This window comes from Octopus bimaculoides, chromosome 2 (genome assembly GCF_046866305.1).
Source record: "Octopus bimaculoides isolate indiv1 chromosome 2, ASM4686630v1, whole genome shotgun sequence".
Lineage (NCBI taxonomy): Eukaryota > Metazoa > Mollusca > Cephalopoda > Octopoda > Octopodidae > Octopus > Octopus bimaculoides.
Window position 1 is genome coordinate 88,985,913 of NC_142929.1, and position 25,142 is coordinate 89,011,054.

The 25,142-nt window shown below is 38.2% G+C and overlaps 1 protein-coding gene across 2 annotated transcripts in view; it reads right to left on the bottom strand.

The window, feature by feature from the left end:
* The window catches only part of LOC106875857 (acidic mammalian chitinase), a 61,281-nt gene extending 39,662 nt beyond the window's left edge, over positions 1-21,619 (bottom strand). Inside the window, exons 1-6 of one of the 2 annotated variants that reach the window (XM_089347146.1) lie at positions 21,322-21,619; positions 16,850-16,898; positions 10,294-10,486; positions 8,235-8,487; positions 3,251-3,375; positions 1,357-1,480 (exon numbers count right to left, since the gene is read on the bottom strand). In XM_089347146.1, coding sequence (XP_089203272.1) covers positions 1,357-1,480; positions 3,251-3,375; positions 8,235-8,487; positions 10,294-10,486; positions 16,850-16,898; positions 21,322-21,369 — 792 coding nt within the window. In that variant the 5' untranslated portion in view covers positions 21,370-21,619. Of the gene's footprint in view, positions 1-1,356; positions 1,481-3,250; positions 3,376-8,234; positions 8,488-10,293; positions 10,487-16,849; positions 16,899-17,796; positions 17,858-21,321 lie in introns of those variants that run through there. The other variant, XM_089347147.1, reaches the window with a different exon arrangement.
* Positions 21,620-25,142: the final 3,523 nt, after the last annotated feature.

Genomic DNA, 25,142 nt, shown 5'->3' on the forward strand with positions numbered 1-25,142 from the left:
TTTGAATATTTCTAAAGCTCGTTATTCATAATTTTTTGATACGCAAATATAATTAATAAAACAAGGTAACCATTAGTTTTCCATATATAATTTTGGAGATTTTTAACTTTAAAGTTCTTTTAAAAACTTTCGTTACTATAGGTATCAATATCTTTTACTTTTTGTAGCAAGTGCAGCAGCGATTATTTATTTTCTTCATTGTTCCATGAGGCTGAAAATATTGAGAACCACTGCGATATGTCTTTATAACTTTCGTTACGATGAATGATGCCTCTCATATGCAATATTTTCTTCATATTGCGAGGAAGAAAATAATAGACTCAGTTTTAAGCTTAATACTGCATATGAAAATTGCAGAGTGATTCAATTAAAAATTCTAAATATATATGTATGAAGAACATCTCGATATACATACATGATGATGATTGCTTCATCTTGAGAGATGATAACCATCCCATCAACACACACACATCACACCCCATCACACAGTACAACCACTCCATTGACGTTAAAGACCAGCTGCTGAGTGACAGGGTTTAAAACACAAATGACAGATATTCAAGTTTCTTCTATATCTTTGCCCTTTGGAATCTGATTCTGAAGGAATGTTTTTGTGAACTAGCATACATACATACATACATACATACATACATACATACATACATACATGCATACATACATGTGTGTGTGTACACGCACACACATACACTTATATATAGCCAACCGACAGACCTATGTCTGTCTGTAGATTGGTGTATGGTTGCTTTGTTAGTCTACGAGATCTTTTATGATGTATGTTTTTTACATCAGAAACTTTTTCTATTGCTTTTTCATACACTGGATGTATTCTTATACATTCTCGTAAAACCCGTTTGGTCACCTAAGACCGAAACAGTAATTTTTTTTAATAAAGAAACTCCATAAGAAGATATTGGACGTGAGAGCTGGCAACAAATGTTGGAAATTTTCTTCTCAAACCCAGGAGTCATAAGACCAGTTACTCGGTTTCTATGGCATGTATATGACCGAAATTAAAACATTTCCCACGAAAGGAGCGGTGATCAGTTGTAGAGTTCAAGACCAGTAATTTTGAGAAGTTAGTCTATTACATTGACCCTCCATACTTCACTTGTATTTTATTTTGGGGACGAAAGTTAAAGTTGACTTCGGCGGAATGGAATTCAGAACGCCAAAAACCGAAAAAAAAAAAAAAAAAAAAATGCCGCTGGATATTTTGTCCGACGCTCTACGATTCTCCGTCTTTGTTGGAAGTTGCCAACAGCTATTTTTCCATTATTATTAGAAACGACACAAATATATAAAAGCGGAAGAGAACTGTATTCACAGAAATCGTACCAAATTCCAAAATATATACTCTCCAGTTTCATCTCCTCTTCTCACCAATGGACTGTTATGCCCTGTATTTTTTTCCCAAGCACCATGAAAGTCGTATGTCATTAAATTGATGAAATCTAAGTATCTGGAAAAGAATTAATGAAATGAAATTCAAAATCAGTGGATTTGAAAATAAATTGTTTTCTGTTTGGTTTGACACACAATCGTGATTATTAGGGGTCTTTTTATGAGTAAAGGAGAGACAACATGGCTGTGTGGCTAAGAAGCTTGCTTCCTAACCACGTGGTCTTGAGTTCAGTCCCATTGCATGGTACCTTAAGTAAGTGTCTTCTGCTATAGTACCGGACTGACAAATGCGTTACTAGTGGATTCGGTAGACGGAAACTGAAATAAACCCGCTGTGTATATATATATATTTTTTGGTGTATGTTTTGGTATTTGTTCTCCACCACCAATTGGCAACCGATCTTGGTTTGTTTACGTTCTCGTGACTTAGCAGCTCGGCAAAAGAAATGAATAACATTAGCACTGGGATGGATTTGTCTGGCTAAGCCCTTTATGGCAGTGCCTTAACAGGACTGCAGGCTAATGTCTGAAATAAGTAAAAGATGGGAAAAATGCTATAGTATATTGATTTGAATTTTATCTCCCCGAATTTTTTCGATCTTCAGGGCGATAACGGATGTCGTCGTTCCTCCGAGATTTGAACTAAGCATGTTGATTATCAGAAATTACTACACATAAGGGATATTCTGTGTGGTCATTCGACTTGTTAGAAATAGCAGACAACACTGCCTCGAATCACACCTTATAATCTTAAGTAAAAGAAACATGGGATAAAGTGGTCGCTAAAAGAAGGGATGGTTGTGACGGGACAAGCCTTAATCAACTGCTTAATCAATCATAGCTGATCTAGAGCTAAACAGCAAAAACAATAACCATACTAACAGCTATAGCATTGCAACGACAATAACAAATTATCAAAGTCAGATTTCTGTTGCCTCCAACAATTTCCAAAAGACAACAAAAGAATGTCTAAATGGTCGCCAAATTGCCCTCACATTACACGGTATAGTCTATATTTAAAAAAGAAAGGGTGGATACATTAATTATGCAATTCCGGGCGAACTATAGTGAAAAGAAAATAAAAAGCTGGAAAGTTGTCGTTACTTTTAATCATAGGTTTACTCAGTCAGAGCTGCTTTGGCTACAAACAACAGCAGCAAGTAGTAGGTTCAACAGCAGCAGCAGCAGCACCACCACCACCACCACCACCACCACCGCCACCACCACCACCACCAACAACAACAGCAACAACAGCATCGAAGCATATATATATATATATATATATATATATATATATATATATATACATATATGCATAACAGGCTTCCTTACAGTTTCCGTCTACCATATTTTAATCACAAAGCAATGGTCAGCTATAGGCTGTGACGAAATGCACTTGCCCTCTTACACACTTGGACCGAATTCTGAACATATAGTTATGATACACACTTCTCAACATAGATTGGCTTACTTTTTTACCCTGCGGAATCCAGGTGATCCATAAAAACGTAAAACAAAAGATCTGCACTAAGTGAAGCTGGATGATAAGTAGGGTTAAAATTTGTTCCGCAACACCTCTCCATCACAACCCACTCTACAACCGAATTACCATTCAACTGAACCCCACAAATCCCAGGAAAAATTTACCGCAACATAGACTATATAAAGCCAAGATTAACTTAATGCATTACAGTCCAATGATGGCTTGGCTGGCTGAAACTTCGAAGTTCTTCTTAAAGAATGATATATATATATATATATATATATATATATATATATATGATGAATACTCTAAAGGAAAATGATGAAAGTGAAGGCAGTAACTTACGATGAAATGGTGCTGATTTCATAGCCAGCATCGATTTTTGACCTTCCAGCTGCCACAGCAGCAGCCAAACCAAGTTGAGGTTTCTGTGATACGAATGCTTCGCTAGTTACAGCTTGTTTTAGTTCCTGTAAAGTGAACAAAACAAGAGGTTTTATTAATTATTGATGTGTAACCCTAAAGAATTGTATTCATTAATTCGAAAAATATGTGTATAGGCACAGGGTTTAGTATTTTCTAGATCGGGAAATTGGATAACTGAATTGAAGGAAAACTTTGTATGAATAATTATACAGAGAATTATAGAGAAATTTTACAGAGATGCACTTTTAGGATATAAGAGTTTTGTAAATTGTTTAGTACGAGATCTGGTTTGATTTCTTTTATTGGTTTAATCAGAAGAGAAATGGTAGCATCCACGACCTTTTGTCAGAGCTTCAGAGATTGCGAGAGGAAGGTGGAAAAAACTTTGGCCCGTGGGTTGCTGTTGTAGAAAACATCACATCAAGATATCGAGTTATCCTCAGATCAGTGATCTGGTCAGAATACTTGCAACAGAGTGAATTCTGTAATGTATGTATTAGTAAAGTTCACAAATTCTTGTCTGTCATCTGTAATATCCCTCTGTCTAAAAAAATAGTCTTGCAACTAATGGGGAAAAATAAAAAAGAACAAGTCTTCTTATTGGATCATTAGATGTTTCTAGTTAATTAAAATATATATTTCTCATGTCAATTCTTGATAGAGTTCTCTTTAAATATAAAATGGTTTTTATATATTTCTTCCGTGTTTTCGTCTAAATACCATTTCTAAATGTCATGTTAGTGTGATATTCGAAGATGGAAAATATTCTAATAAATATAATTAACATTTTCTATCTGGAGTCTCCATATTTAAATATACTAGAAGATATCATAAAAGATGTTTAGGTTTTTTTACTAACTCTACGTGTGTACCAAATTGGGACTTGATTTCTTTTAAACTAATTGTAACTTAATGTCAGTAGTAATTTAACGTTCATACAGCTGTCGGACAAATGAATTTAGTTGCTTCTCTTTATGTTCTGAGTGGAAATCTCTGAGGTAAATAAAATAATTCAAAGATTTGCTGGGATAGATTTAATGAAGTTAACGCCTTCTCAAAATGCATAACGTCATGTGATGGCTGGAAACCAATTTCATTATTTGTTTCTTATGATTCAGCCAATATATAGCTAGGATAATTAACATGTACTGATGGGCTGAGACATGTATGAATGATTGTTGGCCCATCTGCAGGTTGATGTAAACACACACACACACACACACACACACACACACACACATGTATGCACACACGCACGCACGCACGCACGTGCACGCACACACGTGCACGCACACACGTGCACGCACATACATGCACACATACAACAGAAACGTTAGCAAATCGGGCGAAATGCTAAGCTGTATTTCGTCTGCCGTTACGTTCTGAGTTCAAATTCCGCCGAGGTCGACTTTACCTTTCATCCCTTCGAGGTCGATAAATTAAGTACCAGTTAAGCACTGGGTCGATGTAATCGACTTAATCCCTTTGTCTTTCCTTGTTTGTCCCCTCTATGTTTAGCCCCTTGTGGGCAATAAAGAAATAGCACACATACAACACAAATATGAAACGGAGAAAACACTGGGCTGTACGGGATAAGGTTGAAAGAAGGAAAATGCTGAGTTGAGATAGGTATATCAAGTAGGTAGCATGTTAATGCTAGCATGATATTTCAGAGCATATATGAATAGGAGCGGGGGTATATAAAGAGTGTATCGGTGAATTTGAGGTAGTAGTGAAGGCTCTACGTTTTTCACTGGAGATTCTTGTTACCCATCCCAGACAAGTCTCGTACAATAGGAATGTGGTACTCTGGATCTCATGCCAGCATCCATAGCTGAAAAATATTTCTCATTCAATGATTTTACGTTTAATAGAAGACCATAAATCATTTACTAATATAAATAAAGAGATAATCATATTTAGAAATGAAGACAACTTATAAGTGAAAAAATAAAACCAACTGAATTGATATCCATACTTTACTAGGACTTTTTATCAACGGACACTGAGAAATTATATAAGCTGAGAAAACAAAAGATTGATTTGAATGCATAACCTAACAACCATATCGAAATGTCAAGAGGTATTTTTAAATCCGATATTGTATTGTTTCTACCATACTTCTACTCTTTTCTTTCAAATTGAACGCTCGTTTATCAACATTCTGTCAATTGTAGCCAGGGAACGTTAGTAAATACCTAATAGCAGCTTACAATAGTGATTTATACTGATTTATGATAACTATTTAGGAATTGTGGATATTTGACATTAAGTATCTTAATTTCAGTGATATTCAGTGAAGCGTCAGTAACAGGACAGAAAAAAAAAAAAAAAGAAAGAGAAAACTAACGTGAAATATCGTTTGATAGAATTCAGTGAAGAGTCAGTAACATGATAAGCTAAAAAAGACAAAAAAAAAAGGAAAAGAAGGAAAGAGGGAAAAAGCAAAACCTGAACTATTCGTTTGATAAAAGATCCTGCCAACGACAGCTATTTTATTACATCGGTGAAAATATGTTTCCATACCAAAAACACGATTTAATCAAACGTAAGGAGAAAATTCATTGTATAGTCTCCCCACTACCACAACATAATATATCTAAAATAGTTGTATTCTAGACAGAGTACTGGAAAATTTATTGATTTCGGGATTTTTGAAGTGATTTCTAACTTTCTAATCCAGGTATGGAAGACATCAATTTGTCACTGCAAGATAACAGAACAATTGACAATTGTAGAGTGCTTCTGTCGCTTGCAATAATAAACGCTACGCACAGCTGTGTGGTAAGAAGTTTGCTTCCCAACCACATGGTCCCAGGTTCATTCCCACTGTGTGGCATCTTAGACAAGTGTCTTCAATTATATCGTCAGGTCCACCAAAGCATGGTGAATGGATTTGGTCGATGGAAATTGAAAGAAGCTCCTTCCCTCCCACTCTCTCACCACCTCCACCTTCTTCAAACCTATAGATTCCCATCTCTACCTCAACTTTTCCTCCTCCCATCCCCCCACACCAAATGGGCCATCCCCTACTCTCAGTTCTTCCGCCTCCGACGCTTGTGCAGCCGGGACCAGGATTTCGAGACCCAGTCCCAGTACTTTGCCCGCCTGTTCATGCATCGGGGAAACCCCTCAACCCTGAATATGCGCTGTTAAATTAGTGGTGTGTCTTATATGTCCGTGCGTCTTTTATGCTACCAAATACGGTAATTATTGGACACATTACAAGTTGAATTGGCTCAGCAAAAGTCAAGTTTTGAGCATGGATTCAGTACAGTGTCAATAATACTTAATATCTGCTGTAGTCGTTCTTGGCGTGGTTGTTGTCCAGATAAGCCTTGACCGAGAAGATTCATGATCAAAGACGTTTCAACCGTTACCATTCCACTGCTTTTTGTATATCTACGTGTGCAGTTTACATCAAAGACAGTAAGGTGTCATTTGACGGCATTTGATAGCTGTTTTCAACGTGCCGAGAAACCGTGCAGAAACTTCCTTAATTTCTACCATTCAGCTGGGTGGCAGATGCACTATTGAATGTGTCAGTAGTGGTTCATGGTCAGACGTTTCTCAGTACACTCTTCTAAACACTATTAGCTACAAAAAGACTTCACCTTTTGATATGGTGGTGGCTGTGTGTAAAGCAAACAAAAAAAAAAAAAACTCCACCAAAACTCCCATAAACTTATATTTCTCCTACATATTATATCAACTAATTATAGGATGAGCCAACGAGTGAACTGTACTGTGGTCTCTTTACCCCCAAAGGACAAAGGAGCCAATTCTCCCATAAATGCCATCATACCTTGAAAAAACTGAACATATTGGCTAACTGAAACATTGTTAAATCATCTTTGGTCGTCATAGATCTGCTCGACCGCGGCTGGTCTGGAGTTAAACAATAAACAACAACGACGACGACGATGAGGATGACGAGGATGACGACAATAACAACAACAGCAGCAGCAGTAGCAAACAACAACACCAGCAATTAAAATGTCAATGCTGGAATGTACAAGCTTCCAGGTAGAGGCACAGTCTATTTAGAATAATAATTCTGTTTCTGTAAGGACGCCTGTTCGATGGACAAGGTACGTGCTTTATACAAATGCCCAAACGCTGACATCAAAGTAAAAATAATAAAAAAATAGAAACAAAAAACTCTAAAGTGAAAGAAAGCAAACAAAAAATTCCGCAATTATTAGAAAAAAAGTCGCGTAGATGTTGATGTGTGGTTAAGAAACTTACTTCCCAACGATGTGGTCCTAGGTTCAGTCACATGGTGATCAAAACCTTGTGAGTGGATATGGTGTACGGAAACTAAAAAATAAGCCCGCAATGTGTGTTTGTATACATATTTGATCATGCGAAACCGTTAACCCCAACACAGTTTTCTCTTTTCATTTTTCTCTCTCTCTCCATTCCCCACCTTCCATCCCTTTCTTTCGAAGAGCGTAAGCTCGAAACGTCATCGACGTTTTCCTTTCTTCCCGAGTGTCAATCTAATACACCAACTTGTTTCCTCACCTGTCTTTGTCTTTTGTTTTCTGTATATTTGGACCATATATATGTGTGTGTATGCGTGTGTGTGTGTGTGTGTGTGTATACATATACACACATATATATATAAAGGTGGCACAACTGTTTAACTATTTTGGAAGTTTGATGAAAGGTATGTTTTATGAAGCTTATGAAATACCACACCTGTTTTCTTGACAACCGGTGTTGCTTAGTTTACATCCTTGTAAGTTAGCGGTTCGGCAAAAAAAAAAAAAAACGGATTAAATATGTATCAGACTTAGAAATATTTTCGATTAAATCGTTAAGGCTGTGTCCTAGCATGGTCGCAGTTCGATGATAGAAACAAATAAAGGATAAAAAAAAAAAAACCGGAAAAACTCACAGATATAAGGGACGTAAATCGTCCCTTGTCTTCTGGGGGACTACCTCGACCTGCTGGATATTCCCAATCAATTTCAATGCCGTCAAATTTATAGAGTCTTGCTAATCTTATGGCTGAGTCAATTAACACCTTCCGTGTGCCTACAGTAAGTACAGCAGCAGAGAAAGGTTTCGATCCTAGGTTCCAACCTCCGATTGCTAAATATGTTTTTAGTTGAGGATTTGTTTGTTTGATGTCATTTACTTCTTCAAACCTGATGCAAAAAAGAAAAAAGAGAGAGAAAAATGGCAAAAGTGTTCATCAATGAATGTTGTTAAAATACATATATATTCTTGGATAGAGGTTAGGGAACAGGTATGGATATGCAACTATATTACTTAACACGCAAGCACATGTATGTATGTATGTATGTATGTATGTATGTATGTATGTATGTATATATGTACGTATGTATGTATGTATCTATCTATCTAGCTAGCTGTCTTTCTCTATACATATGTATGATTATGTATGTACATATGCTCTCCCCCTTTCTCTCCCTCTCTCACAGACGGACACACACATACACGGGCACACATGCATACAGGCACACACATGCGCGCATATATCTTTAACGTGCAAACATGTACAACCACTCGAATGCTCCTACCAGACAAACCAAGACCTATTTGATCAGTTACAGCATTTCTTCCAGTTCAATAGACTGAATAAGAAGAAAATGCTCGGTCTTGTCTCCTGTACTTTCCGAAATGATTAAAAGAATACTAGCCATTCAGCTAATATTACCTTTTTCTCTTTTCCTTACCGCTTTTGTATTTCTAATCGCTTATCGTCGTTTGTTGCATTAAATATATTGCCACTAACTTAACTATTGTTTTTCATGCGGATGGCGTCTGTGAGTAATTTTTGTTTTGTACTTCTTCAAGACACTGGAGTCTTCCGGGAAATTCTGATAGAAAAGTACGAATTTAGGTTGGGAAAATTTGAAGCGAGAATTGAAACGGTTTTGCGTTTCAGTTTTTCTGGACTTAATCTTTTACCGTCTTTTACTTGCTTCATTCACTGGACTGCGGCCATGCTGGAGCACTGGCTTGAAGGAAGTTGATCGACCGAATAACTATTTTTCCTTCTTTTACGCATGGTACTTATTCTATCGGTGTTTGTTGCCGATGCGCTAGGTTATGGGGACGTAAACAAATCAATACCGGTTGTAAAGCTGTGGTAGGTGACAAACTCAAAGACACACACACACACACACACACACACGCACGCACGCACACTCACACACATACATGACGGGCTTCTTTTAGCTTCCGTTTACAATATCCACTGACAAAGCTTTAGTCGGCCCGGGGTTATAGTAGAGGACACTTTTTCAAAGTGTGGGACTGAACCCAAAACTATGTGGCTGGAAAGCAAACTTCTTACCACACATCTGTCTGACAATAAATAATAGTGGCTTGAAATTTTGGCACAAGGTCAACAAGTTCGGGGGAGAGGGCTGGTCGATTACATTGATCCCAGCGCTCAATTGGTAAGTATCCTGTTGATCCCGATAGCATGAAAGACTAAGTCGACCTCGGCAGAATTTGAACTGAGAACGTAAAAACGGACGAAATGCCGTTAAGCATTTTATCCAGCGTGATAACAATTCTACCGGCTCACCGTCTTAAAAGCAAAGGACTTAATTTTAATTGGTTTTAAATTTTGGCACAAGGCCAGCAAGTTCAGTGGAGGAGATAATCGACCTCACTGTTTAACTGGTACTTATTTTATCGACCTCAAAAGGATGAAAGGCAAAGTCGACCTCAGAACATAAAAACGGATTCAGAACATACAAACGGATGAAATGCCGCTAAGAATTTTGCCCGGCTTGCTAACAATTCTGCCAGCTCAGCAAAAGATAATTGTAACAACAGATTAACTATTACTTCAGATCGACAGATAAACAACAGATTAGCTATTGCTTTTTTTCTCTCGCGGGGAATGCGTTTCCGAGTTATGGTTTATTATTATTTGAATAATTTTGATGGATTGTTTGGTTAAACTGGTAACTTACATCCCTTTTTTCCATGGATGTGAAATATCATCTATTTCAAAGTTTGTGACCAAGCCATTTTTCAGTGTAGCGAACGCATAGGAAATATGGGTGCAAAGATGAGTGCCAATATTGGCTGGCTTAAATTTAGCCGGTTGATCTCGATACTGTGACCAGTTTGTGAAATAGCACCATCTCCGGTAATTAGTACTCTCTGAAATAAAAAATAAAAAAATAGCAATCTTTATATTAGAACGTCAATTGTAATTAGGAATGGTTAGTTAATTTTTTTTATTGATGATTTTTTCCTTTTTCCTTTTACTTATTTTAGGCATTAAACTGCGGCTATCCTTGAAAAACGCGTTAAAGAATCGAAAAAATCGACCCTAGTGCTTAATTTTTGAGTCTGGCACTTATTCTGTCTGTTGCTTTTGCCGAACAAACTAGCACCAGTTATTAAGAAAGAAAGAGAAAGAGAGAGAGAGAGAGAAAGAGAGAGAGAGAGAGAGAGAGAGAGGGGGGGGAGAGAGAGAGAGAGAGAGGGAGAGAGAGAGAGAGAGAGAGAGAGAGAGAGAGAGAGAGAGAGAGAGTGGGGTGGGATAAACCCAGATATAAACGTAAATGACACTAACCACCCACCTAACATCAAGAACTGGCCAAAAAACACTCGTAAAAATATCTGAAATTTCATCTAATAAGGACAATTTTGACTGTGCTGCTAAATTTTGCAACGAGTATATGAAATAAAGTGGCTTTACGATACGATAAAATACGTCCTTCAACAAGGAACATTTAACTATATGATATAATCCCAATTTCAGTTTTAAAGTTAAAAACATTATTACCAGATCCTTCCTAAACTTAATGAACAAACATTTCCATAACGACCATAAATTTTACAAGATTTTAATAGATACAATCTCAAAGTTAGTTATAGCTAAACTGACGTTTTCGCTTCTTTTCTAGTCAGAATCAATAGGAAATAGATAGGCCCTTCCACAAACAAACGTTTCTTCTCAATGTAATTGCCTCCATAAAAGTAAATTCCTTTTAAACGGTAAATACCTTCAGCGAAGTATTGTTTGCTGTGCTAAAGTCGCAACCAACAATAACAGCAACGATACAAAGTGCTTCATAACCCTCACTGACAAATTTAAATCTAAACACACCAAGCTTACGTACACTTTTAGATAGGAGGAAAAAAATCTGCAACAACTCTTTCAAAATACTTTTGGAGCTTAAATAACAAAGTGATCAACTTCAGCAGCAAATCGTCTGTTATAGAATCTGCTCCATCGCATATTAATGGTAACAAGTGTCTCTTCTGCTTAGCAGAAAAATTTAACATCTTCACTCGACCTCTCAGACCATTAAATTTCAAATCGGAGTTGATTTCGTCAATCCCTCATCACTGGGAGTTCTTTCTACGATTCTTCAAACTGATGGTATTCTGAATACCCGTAATCGTCTCTGGAAATGTTCAACCCGTTGCCTCATCATAATCGACTTTCTAACCTCTTTGTAAGCAGACCACTAAACTGTTTCTGTCCCAGTCCTCTCAATCTTTACAGGCTCCTACCTTTACACGCTTGGCGAACACTAATCTAAATTCACATTTCTTCTAACACAACCGTTTTTACATTATAGTTTCTTTAACATTACTTTCTTTTTTTTTTGCTCCACAGTTTGGAAACCACTTCTGAACGTTGATTCAGTTTTGTACAACATTTCTACTGGTTTTTATTTTACGATTTATATACAACATTGTAACACACTTATACCAGAACCAGTTATCTATCCCATCTGAGAGATACTTTATCATAATTAATTTCTTATGTGTAGTTCAACCCTCTTTTTGACTTGTTAATTTTCATTTATTTCATTTCTGCATTCCATTATTTATATTAAGCAACGTTTTGAAACATGAAATATTTCAGCAATGCGGAAATTTTATTCATCAAAATAAGTACCATTACAATCAATACATTTTTGTCAACAAGTTACAAGTTTGTTTATTCCAGTAACATAAAAATCTGGAGTTCTGGAACTGATGAACTCTTTGAACGCACTTTCAGCATCAGTTTGATTTTTGAATTCCTCTCACAGGAAACCAGCAAGGTGTTTAAAAAAGTGGTAGTCGGTAGGAGAAGGGTTTGGGGAATAAGCTTGGGTGGGGAAGAACTTCGTAGTCAAGTTCCCTTAATTTCTGGAGCATCATTGGTGAAACGTGTGGTCGAGTATTGTCATGAAGAATGATCGGCCCTCTTCTGTTGACCAGTCTGGGATGGGGAAGTAGCAGTTTTTCGTTCATTCTGGCAATTTCATGGCAATATGTTTCTGCAGTAATGATTTTTCTTTGTTTCAAGAAGTTATAGTAGTGAGTCCAGCAGTACACCACCAAATAGTCACCATAACCTTCTTTTTGATGAGCTCCGGTTTAGGGAAGGTTTTCGGGGCTTCATTTTGGTCAAATCACTGCGAAGAACGTTTTCTTTTTTTTATTATTTTACAGAGTCCACTTTTCATCGCAAGTTACAATATAGTAGAGAAATGTATCGGTCTGGTTACGGAGAAGTGATGAGCAAATTTCATATCTGCGCATTTTCTGATTTTCATTCAAATCGTGTGTTACCCATTTGTCGAGCTTTTTTGATTTTTCGATCGCATGCAAATGGTTGCAGACAGTTTTCTGGCTAACTTGAAGTTCTTTTGCCAGTTCTCGAGTGGTTTTACGTGGATCTTTCTCAATGACGGTCTTTAATTGGCCGTCATCGATGATCGATGGGCTTTCACTATGCACACGATCTTCAAGGTTCAGGTCTCCCCTGCGAAATTGTTTAAACCATTTTTGAAATGACCACTCACTGGTCATTTCCTCACCAAACGTTTCGTTGCGGTTTTTTATTTCTCACAAGGGGACACACAGAGGGGACAATACAGTATGATTTGGGAATATACACAAACGTATGTTTATAAAAATTTAAAATGACAATAATAATATAAACAAATGAGACAATTACACACAATAATTTAACAAAATGAGGTTTTAAAAACAGGTAAGCTCCGACCCCATGAGCCCTCTCTTCTCCACCGACACCTTGGTAATCCCTATGGCGTGCTCACGCAGGGCCTTCCACTCCCAACATACATGCTACACGCGTCCATATTTTTTGGGACATACTCACTGACAGACACCTCCTTTCCAGCCCCACCTTCCTTTTCAGGTGAAAGGTGAAGACATTCACCAGTGCGAGGCCAGGGACGAAGCTGTCTGTCACAATACCTTTCATTCTCGACTTCCATATAACCTCTACTACGAGAAAACAATTCTTACATTCTTCCGTAAGGAAATCCGGTGGGTTAATTTTTAGAATTGTCTCAGACGATAGCAGTACTCTTCTTCCATTTGACAACAGGTGTTTTGCATAAGTCCACACTTCTGACACATCCGGACACTGAACAACAGAGTGCAGGACGGTTTCCATGTAACACCCGCATCTTGAACAAGCCGACGGCCCAAGATGGCTGTGTCTGGTGAGCTTATCCCGAACGGGTAGGGCTCCTTGCTAACACTGCCAGACCAAAAACTTTTGGAAGTTATCCAGTGTCTTCGGCCCTAATGTTCTTCGGAACAGGCTATCTAACTGATTATCATCGAAACCCAGGGTTCTCCCCAGGGCATCATCATTTCCAGCCTCTACCATCTTACTATAGTAAGCCGCGATGGTACCGAAACCGCTGGTGTTGCTCGAGCTGCGGAACTGGAAAAGAGCCTTGCGGCACTCCGTATACCAGGTACCCAACCTCGATCTTCGACGAAACCAGATTTCTCTATCACCAAAACTAGTAAAGCTGGGGAATATCCGTCTAGCGAGCGGAGACCACACCCGTTCACCATTCAGGTAGAGCCAGAAGTGCCTCAACCTCAGCGCATGTTTGCGCATCAACAGCCAAGCCATTCCTAACCCACCCTTTAACGGCTTTTGACAGCAAATAGAACGTCTTACAAGAGGAGCGGAGTTCTTCCACAAAAATCGGAAGATTAGCCTCTGTAACTTGCTCAACCACGAATCAGGACAAGGAACTACGGTCAGGACAAGGAACTACGGTAAACGATGATCGATGCGATAAACACATTGACCACCTCCGCCCTCCCTTTCAAGGATAGCCACCGCCAAGACCAGGTCTTGACTATGTGGGTCACCTTGCCCGATACCTCGGACCAGTTCTTTTCTATCTGGAGATCTGGGCCAAACCAGATTACTAGCAACTTAACCGGGCCCTCCGTCCAGCGTTCGACAACGTTATTCGAAGGCATTGACTTGCCCCTCCAGGTGCTAAGTTACAAGCCGACCGATTTTTACCGGTTAATTTTTGCTCCTGTCACCATCTCGTAAACCTTGATAATTTCGCCTACTTTCTGTAGGTGTTCCATCTTGGTCACGATGATAGTGAAATCGTCCGCGTATGCTGTAACCGATCCTCCACCTCCTGGATTCGTTGGAATGCCACTCAGCTTTCGCAGCAATGGCTCGAGGGCTATTACGTACAAAAGCGGAGAGAGTGGACACCCTTGGCGAGCCGACCGCTTGATGCAGAACGGCTTTGAGAAAAAGCCATTCGCCCGAACGATCGAGTAGATGCTGTCGTACAACTGTATGGTCCATCTGAGGAAACCAAGACCTAGTCCAAATTGCGCGAGCACAGAAACCAGGTAACGACGGTCTACCCTGTCGAATGCTTTAGCTTGGTCTAAATGGACCAGTGCCCTGCCCTTGCCAGAATCATTATCATACCCTTCTACAGTGTAGCGTATAAGATGAAGATCATCCTGGATGATTTTGCCGAGAACCGCACAAGTTTGTGCCCCCTCCCCCCCGATCAGGCTATCCGTGACACGCGTCAATCTTTTTGCTTGCACCTTGGCCAAAATCTTCCTCTCTGCGTTCAGCAAACTGATGGGCCTAAAATTATCTATACCATCCCCTTGTCCGGGTCCTTCCTGACCAGCGTCACCACTCTCCGGCACACAGATCTGGGAATTCACCCATTCTGTTGCCAGTTCGCGTAAATGCTAGCTAGTACGTGCTCGAACAAGTCTGGCATACTTTTATATAGCTCGTACGGTAGACCATCGAGTCCCGGCGCCTTACCATCGCCGTTGTCCGCTATAACCTCAATCACCTCCTTAGGTATGATACCCTTCACAGCTCTCCGCATCCTGTCCCGAGAGACGCGGCAGCTCGGCGAGAAAGTCCGTAAGGTCTGTACAACTATCGGGTCCATCACTCCCACCGGAAAGCAAGGCAAAGTGCTTCTGAAAAGTCCGACACATCTCCTCGGGTTCGTATATCAACTCACCTTGTGAATTCACCAAAGTTATGGTAAAAACAATTTTACATTAATCTGATGGGTTACTCTATACTTTAGAAGACTACAAATTTATTATTCTTATACAAGAATGTTATTGACTATGACTTCAAAGTTTCGGCCTTCGAATCCATCATCGGACAGTCTGATGATGGGTTAGCTAGCCGAAACATCGAAGTCGGTGTCAAGAACATTCTAGTATAAGAATTATATATATATATATATATATATATATATATATATATATATATATATATATATATATATATATATATATATACCTATCAACCACCCTATCTACCTACCTACATACATATACATACATGTATGCATGCATGCATACATACATACATACATACATGCATACATACATAGGATCTTTTCAATCTCTGTCACAGATTTTTTAATTAATTAAAAAAAAAAAACTAAACAGTTTGAAATTTCGGATACTGGTTGAATGTCACGTAGAACACGGTTTACTCTTAACGTTTTTGACAAAATTTTGTATTTTAGAAGTTATTTCGTGTTAAAGTCGTCGTATTTTGGTAATTTTAACCAAGCAATGACGTGTATTCAGCTGAAGAAAGTTACTGCTGTTTGCGAAAGTAATGGAAGAGCAACAACTTCCAGGTCATCGGCCCAAGTCTATTGTAGAAAACGCACGTTCAAAATGTCACGCAGCAGAATTGAACTCAAGACCATATTGCTGGGAAGCAAGCTTCTTACTACGCTGCCACAGCTGCACCTATATGTATGTGAGTCTTCCACTCTGTCGCTAATTGACCCTCCTACCATTCATTGCCCTTCTGTCCAGTACATCGACCTCCTGCCAATTCATCGCTCTTCTACCTAGCTATCGACATACGGCCCGTCATGTCCATCGTATTTGTTTCAATCTACATCTCTTCTGTCAAATAACCATCCTTCTATTGACAATTCAATTTTAGTTGCGGGACTGGCAACAAAAAAATAAATATAATCGTATATTCGGATCAGCCGCTCTAATAATATAACTATATTTCATGTGCACACAATTATTGGAATTATAATTATAGAGACACGGAAATAGATTGATGTGACTTTGATAGTTTTATTAATAGAACTAAAAAAACAAGACAAAGGAAACTGGTTCAACTGGAAGTCAGTATCAAACTATAACACACTATTATAGTTATATGTAGAAATGGAAATTAACCAAAGTATTTACCTGTCAAGTATAAACTGCACAATACAATCACAAGTGTTCGGAGTGACATCTGAAAGTAGAGATTTTACAAGAATATATAAAAATACCTATGTGTGTGTGTGTGTGTGTGTGTGTGTGTGTGTGTGTGTGTGTGTGTGTGTGTGTGTGTGTGTGTGTGTATGTGTGTGTGTGTGTGTGTACATACATACATACATATAAATGTATACTGCTGTAATCATTATATATATGAAACTAGGAAAAATAACAACATAAAGCATAGCAACCAATCGACAGACATAGTAAATGCCATCCCTAATAGCTCGCCCTCAAATAACACGGACAGCGTACATTGTCGGATCGCGATTTCTAGTAAAAAAGGTGCTACTCAGTATCCTCTGTCACTTTTGTGACCTCTATTAATTTTACCTGTAGGTTCTAATTGTTAATAAACAACCCTTTTAATTTGTTGTTTACATTTTTACCGTTTTGAAAATCAGTACATGTTTTCAACGGGTTTCCTTATAAAACTGACAGAGGTAGTTGAGTTTAACCCTAGGCGTTAACAGTCACTGACGAGGATTAAGATGGTCTACGTCAAAATCCGAAATCACGATCCGACTGTGTACGCTGGAGACTTAACTCCCTTTGTCAGTCATTAAGTCCTGTGCTTTTGTGGTTTTTGAGTTATTCTAACTCTTACTTTTAGCAAAAGAGGTGCTAGTCTGTACCCTCTGTCACTTTTATGACCTCTCTCTTTCTTTCCCTCTGTCTGCCTTTCTTTTGTCTCTCTCTCTCTTTCTCTCTCCCTATATATATATATATATATATATATATATATATATATATGTATGTATAGTAGGTCATCCTATAAATAATGCAGTTTTTTCAATTGCATGAACTAAAAATCAGAGGGGGCAGGGGACAAACTACCTGCAGCAACTTTCTATAAAAGTAGGTAGTAAATTTACCTTGCACTTATTCTCAGGGAAAGTTTTGAAGTGTGCAGTTCCATTTTAATGGTTATTTTTTCAAAGCTATAATGGAAATGACAAAGAAGCATATTCGGTATATTTTGCTTTATGAGTTCAATAAAGCCTACAACGCAATGGAAGGTGCGAGGAATACTAATGCAGTATATAAGGATCGGGCAATAAGCGTAAGCCAGTGTCAACGGTGGTTCCAGAAATTCCGAGCCGGAAACTACAGCCTAGCCTCGTCCTGGGAGATCTATTTGAGCTTGACGAGGACGTCCTGCAAACCCTGGTGGAAAAAAATCCTATCGCAAATGTTGAGGAACTTGAAGAGAAGCTTGGATTTGTTCATTCAACCATTCACCGACACCTGTGCGCCATCGGAAAAGTAAGCAAATTGGGTCAATGGGTTCCTCACAAACTTTCCGAGTCTAATTGCGCGCAGAAAGTGAATGTGAGCTCTTCTTTGCTGCCACGTCTCACGAATGAACCTTTTTTGGACTGAATAGTGATTGGTGACGAGAAATGGGTTCTCTATAAACAGGTCAAGTGCCGAAGACAATGGGTAGGGAAAAGAGAAACACCGGCACCCCAGGCTAAAGAAGGTCTTCATCTACGTAAGGTGTTGTTATCTGTTTGGTGGGATATGAAAGGTTTAGTCCACTTTGAACTTTTAAACCCAAACCAAATGATAACAAAAGAGATCTACTGTGGCCTAAGTCAGCGCTAGAAGAAAAACGACCATCTTTGGTTTCAAAACGAAAAGTGTTCTTCTATCAAGATAATGCTCGGCCACATACAGAGAGGATGACATTCCAAAGGCTGGAGCATTTTGAAAGGGAAACGATGCTCCACCCACCATATTCACCAGACAATGCTCCATCTCATTATCCTTTATTCTACAGTTTTCAAAATCATTTGGACGGAAAAAAACAGGAATTCTATATACGAGGTCAGATCAGTACTCGAGGAGAATTTTTTGTCACGGACAAGTAAAGTTTGATCAGAAACGAACTAAATTTGTTGGTGCGATCCAGGTCTTGATTGACAGCGATCCTGCGAAGTCAATCAGGTCTATCGCCAAGGATATGGGAGTGTCTGAGTTTCTTACAAGATGAGAAAGAGCCAATTTTTATCCCAAGACATCAAAGACAAGAGGAAAGACAGCGCTACGAAACTCAACCGAACATGCTTTGGTTTTTCTCGGACAATAAAAATTTCAACCAGGTTTAGATGGTGACCACACAGAACAATCACTGGCTTGCCGTGTCCCCAAAACATGTATCGAGAATGATAAAAGTCAAACATCCAATCAACATCATGGTGTTTGGAGTGATCAGTAGCGATGGCGACGTTATGCCTCCATTCATCTTCCTACACGGCCTCAGCCTCAACACGGAGGCCTATATCAAGTGCCTGGAGAAGGTAGTGCTGCCCTGGATCAAGAGGGAGGCCTCTGGATGACCACGTCTGGCGAAAGGACTCTGCACCATGCCACAGAAGCAGAAGAACCCAGTCATGGCTGTTTGACAATTTCTGTGGTTATATCACTCCTAACATCTGGCCACCTAACTCCCTAGATTGCAACCCCCTTGATTATTATATGTGGGTCACAGTTGAGCGAGAGACCAACAAAACTCCTTGTAATACCAAAGATGAACTGAAGGCAAGGATTATGGCAGCATTCACCAGCTTAAAGAAGGAGACCGTCCAGAAGAGTTGCAGGAGATTCCGAAGTCGTCTGGAGGCCGTGGTTGAAGGCAATGGCGATTTTATTGAATAAACTTACTCTTTAGTATTTCAAGATATTTTTATGTAATTTTGGTAAATATATCTGTTAAAATGAGATGTTATTTTAATTTTTGCGTAATTTAGACGCCAATTTATTTACCGCACCTATCTATCTATCTATCTATCTATCTATCTATCTATCTATCTATCTATCTATCTATCTATCTATCTATCTATCTATCTATACGTACATATACATATACATACATGCATATATATATATATATATATATATATATATATATATATATATATATATATATATATATATATATATATATATATATACACACATATATATATATATATATATATATATATATGTATGTATATTTATATATGATTACATAAATACATATTCGTATTTGAAAACAAACCATTATGTTCATATACAGGTATACACATTATCACTTAAAGCATTATTAATTTTACTAAAGAGAGATTAATTACAGCTCGTTATGGAAGACTAACGGCTACAATCTCTACAATAATTTCATTTGAACTTCTGTAACAATTCTAAGAGCTGTATGATAAATTATAGCAACAGAAACTTTGGTTACAAGTGTTAACATCGTTTTAGAACGTTATTATTGCAGGTAAATTCATGGTATAATAAAGTATGTGTTTCTTTTAATGCTGTATATTAATCATTCATTTTAAGAACAATGCATAGTATTCTAGCAACTTTACACGTCGTGGATGATTTATTAGAAAATATCTTATGCTAATCCTTTATCAGAGCTGTCTATTTTTTCAGCATGCGGTATTATGTTCTGAAGTCGGAATTGAAATAATCTCAGACAGCACAATATAGGCGTTAGAAAACTGAGCGCAGTCACCTCCTGTCATTCGTTTCACCCATTTGGGATATTACAAAGGCCTGGAATATTACAAAGATCATTATCAGCTGAGAAGTAAAGGAAAACCTCTTCATCGATGAATCGAATGGTTTGTTTGGTTCACCAAGAACATTTTAACAAAATAACCCAAGCCGCAGTTTCGAACTGAACTTCGTGTCGAGTTTTTGGAAAATAATATTCAACATTTCCACTTTCAGAATCCCAGTCAACAATGAACTTGGCCGGAGGCGGGCTGGATCAATAGGGTGTTAGACTAGTGACTGAGGAGTCGTCAGTCCCGATAGTGATAACAGACCTACGCTGTGTTAAAGTCGTTAACCTCAAGTCGACTCAAGTATTGTGAATGAAATTGAATAGATGGAAAGCACATGGAAATTGACCGCATATACTGTCCCTGCAATTCAAAAGGTCTGCTTTGTCATGCAAGGTGTCATCTGGATTCTTCAAGAGAATTACTTCTCTTGGTCTGGTTCAGAGGAAGGGGCTGTGCCTGTTTCTTTTGCAGGCCATCTGAGACCCCGATAACGTTCCTCTCGAACAGTTGTAAGTCGACGCCGGCAGGGATAAAATCATGTGCAGGGTGGGGATTTCTAGGGAGTCGACATGCTGGAGGAGCAAGGGTCAGGTGTAGTGGTTGTTACGAAGTCTGGAGATGATCAATTATCATTGTACATCTACTCCCAATACATATGAAGCGGTAGAAAATTACAGAAGTAGTAGCAACAACAACAAAAACAACTAATACACGGGCATTCTATTCCCCACCCCCATACAAATAAATGCTTGCAAATGACTATGATGCATTTGCACCAGCCAAATATATTTGCATTAGATTGAGCCATTATAAAGTATTTGTTGAAGCTGTTCTTACCTTGTTTATTGTTGCACATATCAATGAGAAACTAGAAAGAAAAATCATTTATATGTGACGGGAAGAGAGCCCTGAGAGTTGACCATATGTCTGGCCGAAACTAAAAGAAAAATAAAATAAAATAATAAAGAAACTTGTTTTGTAAATTAATCTAACAAACGTTTGACAATCTCTTCGTCCGATAGTAAATCGGGTTTCGTCTTATCTCACTTCAAGTAAAGTGTTGTATCAGCTGAAGTTTTCGTAGGACAGGTCTTACAAAACATGCCCTGACAACATCTGTTCTCAACGAAAATGCATAAGCGGATATAAAAATTGAGATAACGGTACACGTTATACTGCAGCTGAAGGTGCTGACGAAGGTAATGATGTTGATCAACATTTTTATGATCATGATAATAAAGAGAATATAGTTTAACTTGGATGGCATAAAATTATCACTTCCATCTAACGAGGACAGTTGCTATTCTCAGTGAGTCAAACGACCTACTGAAATTAGTTACCAAATTCCTCTCAAGCTAAAAAATCCTGCCGTCTTAAAAAAAAAGAATGCATTGCCGACTTAAACAAGAATACATACAAATTATTTTTCTTAAACAAGGATATTATTGACAGTGGCTTCAAAATTTCAGCCAGTTAAGCCATCGTACGAGTTTCTTTCTTTCTTTCTTCTCTCTCTCTCTCTCTCTCTCTCTCTCTCTCTCTCTCTCTCTCTCTATATATATATATATATATATATATATATATATATGTATAGGTACAGGTACATGTATATATATAGGAGAATTTACGAAAAAAACAACAGACGAAGACAGATAGTGTAAACAACAAATGGATGTATTAGTATAACGCTCAGGAATAGAGAAAGTCTTTAACGAACGTTTCGAGCCTACGCTCTTCAACTGAAAGGAACACAGAAAAAAACAAGGAAAGAAAAAAAAATATAAATGTAGTGGTCAGCGATCTATCATGGCGAATATATATATATATATATATACATATATATATATATATATATATATATATATATATATATATATATATATATATATATATATATATATATATATATATATATATATATATATATATACATACATACATATATATATATATATATATATATATATATATATATATATATATATAGGAAAAACAGAAGTTGAAAATGCACTAAGAATAGTTAAAATATTTTTTATCAAAATATTTGAAGCTTTCACCGGTTTCACAGTTTACACTGATTTTCGGAAAGTTTAAATAGAAAGACGTGGCTTATGTCACAGCTGTCTTGCTTCTGATTGTGGAGGCGCAATGGCCCACTGGTTAGGGCAGCGGGCTCGCGGTCATAGAATCGCGGTTTCGATTCCCACACCGGGCGTTGTGAGTGTTTATTGAGCGAAAACACCTAAAGCTCTACGAGGCTCCGGCAGGGGATGGTGGCGAACCCTGCTGTACTCTTTCACCACAACTTTATTTCACTCTTACTTCCTGTTTCTGTTGTGCCTGTAATTCAAAGGGTCAGCCTTGTCACGCTGAATATCCCCGAGAACTATGTTAATGGTACACGTGTCTGTGGAGTGCTCAGCCACTTGCACGTTAATTTCACGAGCAGGCTGTTGCGTTGATCGGATCAACTGGAACCCGCAACGGAGTGCCAACAACAACTTGCTTCTGATTAGTTTTTGAAGTTTGCCCCGTTTTTAAAAGCAGTTCATAGCTCAAATTAGTATATGTTTCTGCCATTTATCAGGAGAAAGTTGCACAGCTAACAACCTAAATTTTAACCATTAGACTACATACAAACGACTCCTGTCCACTCTCCCACCAAACAGATTAAACTTGGACTGTCTTGATTATAACTAGACATGTTTACTCAAACGTGTCGGCCTTCTTTTTAGGCGCAAAACATAGTCATGTGACACTAACGTACAGCCGTAGTGGGAAACGTACAAAAAGTGATAATCATGTGTTCATTCTCTACAAACACTTGACAGAAAATATTCAAGCATTGATTTTTTGGATTTGTTCAGTCAACCGTGTCAGCCTTAACTTATGACGCCAAACATTGTCACTTGGTACTAACACACGGACGTAGCGGGGAGCCTGCAAAAATTTCTAAATATTTTGATAAAAAATATTCTAACTATCCTCAGTGAATTTTCAACTTCTATTTTTCTTATATTTCTACCCGTGTGGAATAACATAACTTTGAGTTGCGCGTTTAGGGTGTTGCACTCACGATCGCGAGATCGTGGTTTCAATCTCTAGACCGAGTAGTGCGTTGGGTTCCTGAGCAAAACACTTCATCTCACGTTGCTCTGTGATGACTTCGATACCTGACGCTTGGTACACCGTTCACCTATTCAGGTAACGTCGATTTGACGGAGCGAGTGAGGTAATGTTCAATACATACATTTGATCACTGTAAGCAAATCATTTGTGCTGGTAGAAAAGCTGAACAAACACACGTCGTCTTCGACGGAAGAGTTCACCACACACACACACACACACACACACACACACGTATGTATCTCCCGCAAATTCATAAACGTATATATAAATATATTTTATTATCAAAGCTGCAAAAGCATCACAAAATACTGCTACTCAGAGTTTTACGTTCCCGTTCGTCGGGCAGAATCTTGACCAAGATTCTTGATAACAACTGCTTGACGAACGGAAACGTGAAACTCTGAGTAGCAGTTTTGTGATGCTTTTTCAGTTTTAATAATAATAATAATAATAATGATAATAATAAAGCATATTACTCTACCTTCGGTATTCGAATACTATTTTTTCACCTTGTTTCGCATTTATGTTCTTACTCGTGTGTTTATATATATATATATATATATATATATATATATATATATATATGGTACTCCGTCTGTTACGACGACGAAGGTTCCAGTTGATTCAATCAACGCAACAGCCTGCTCATGAAATTAACGTGCAAGTGGCTGAGCACTCCACAGACATGTATACCTTTTACGTAGTTCTCGGGGAGATTCAGCGTGACACAGAGTGTGACAAGGCTGGCCCTTTGAAATACAGGTACAACAGAAACAGGAAGAAAGAGTGAGAGAAAGTTGTGGTGAAAGAGTACAACAGGGTTCGCCACCACACCCTGCCGGAGCCTCGTGTAGCTTTAAATGCTTTCGCTCAATAAACACTCACAACGCCCGGTCTGGGAATCGAAACCGCGATCTTATGACCGCGAGTCCGCTGCCCTACCCACTGGTCCACTGCGCCTCCACACACACACACACACACACGCACACACACACACACGCACGCACGCACGCACGCACGCACACACACACACACAAACACACACACACACACACACACACACACACATACACACACACACACACAATGAGTGAAGAACAGAGTGTAGTTATCATTACGTTTGTTCTATGGTTACAACTGTTTCAACAACATGTGGTTAAGAAATCCAACAATCTATGGTGACATGATGAAAACATTGATATAGTTATGTGTATTATGTAGTGTATATTACAATATAACCTCCACGACCATTTAATCATAACTGAAAAACAAATTGGTTATTTCACTTGAAGAGGAAGAATCTGCACTGTGTTAGAAGTACCCGAATTTAAGTAGGAGGAGCCAATATTAGAATCCCAACAAGACAGTAAATAGAGAGGTCAGTTGCATTGTTTTAACACTATGATTAGATAGGTTCCTTTCATCAATCAATTCCGACTGTCAGACAAACGTCTGCTTATTAGAAAATATAAAAGTCAGTGTAGATCATATCTACAATATTTGCTAATTATATAACATGCCAGCTGCCT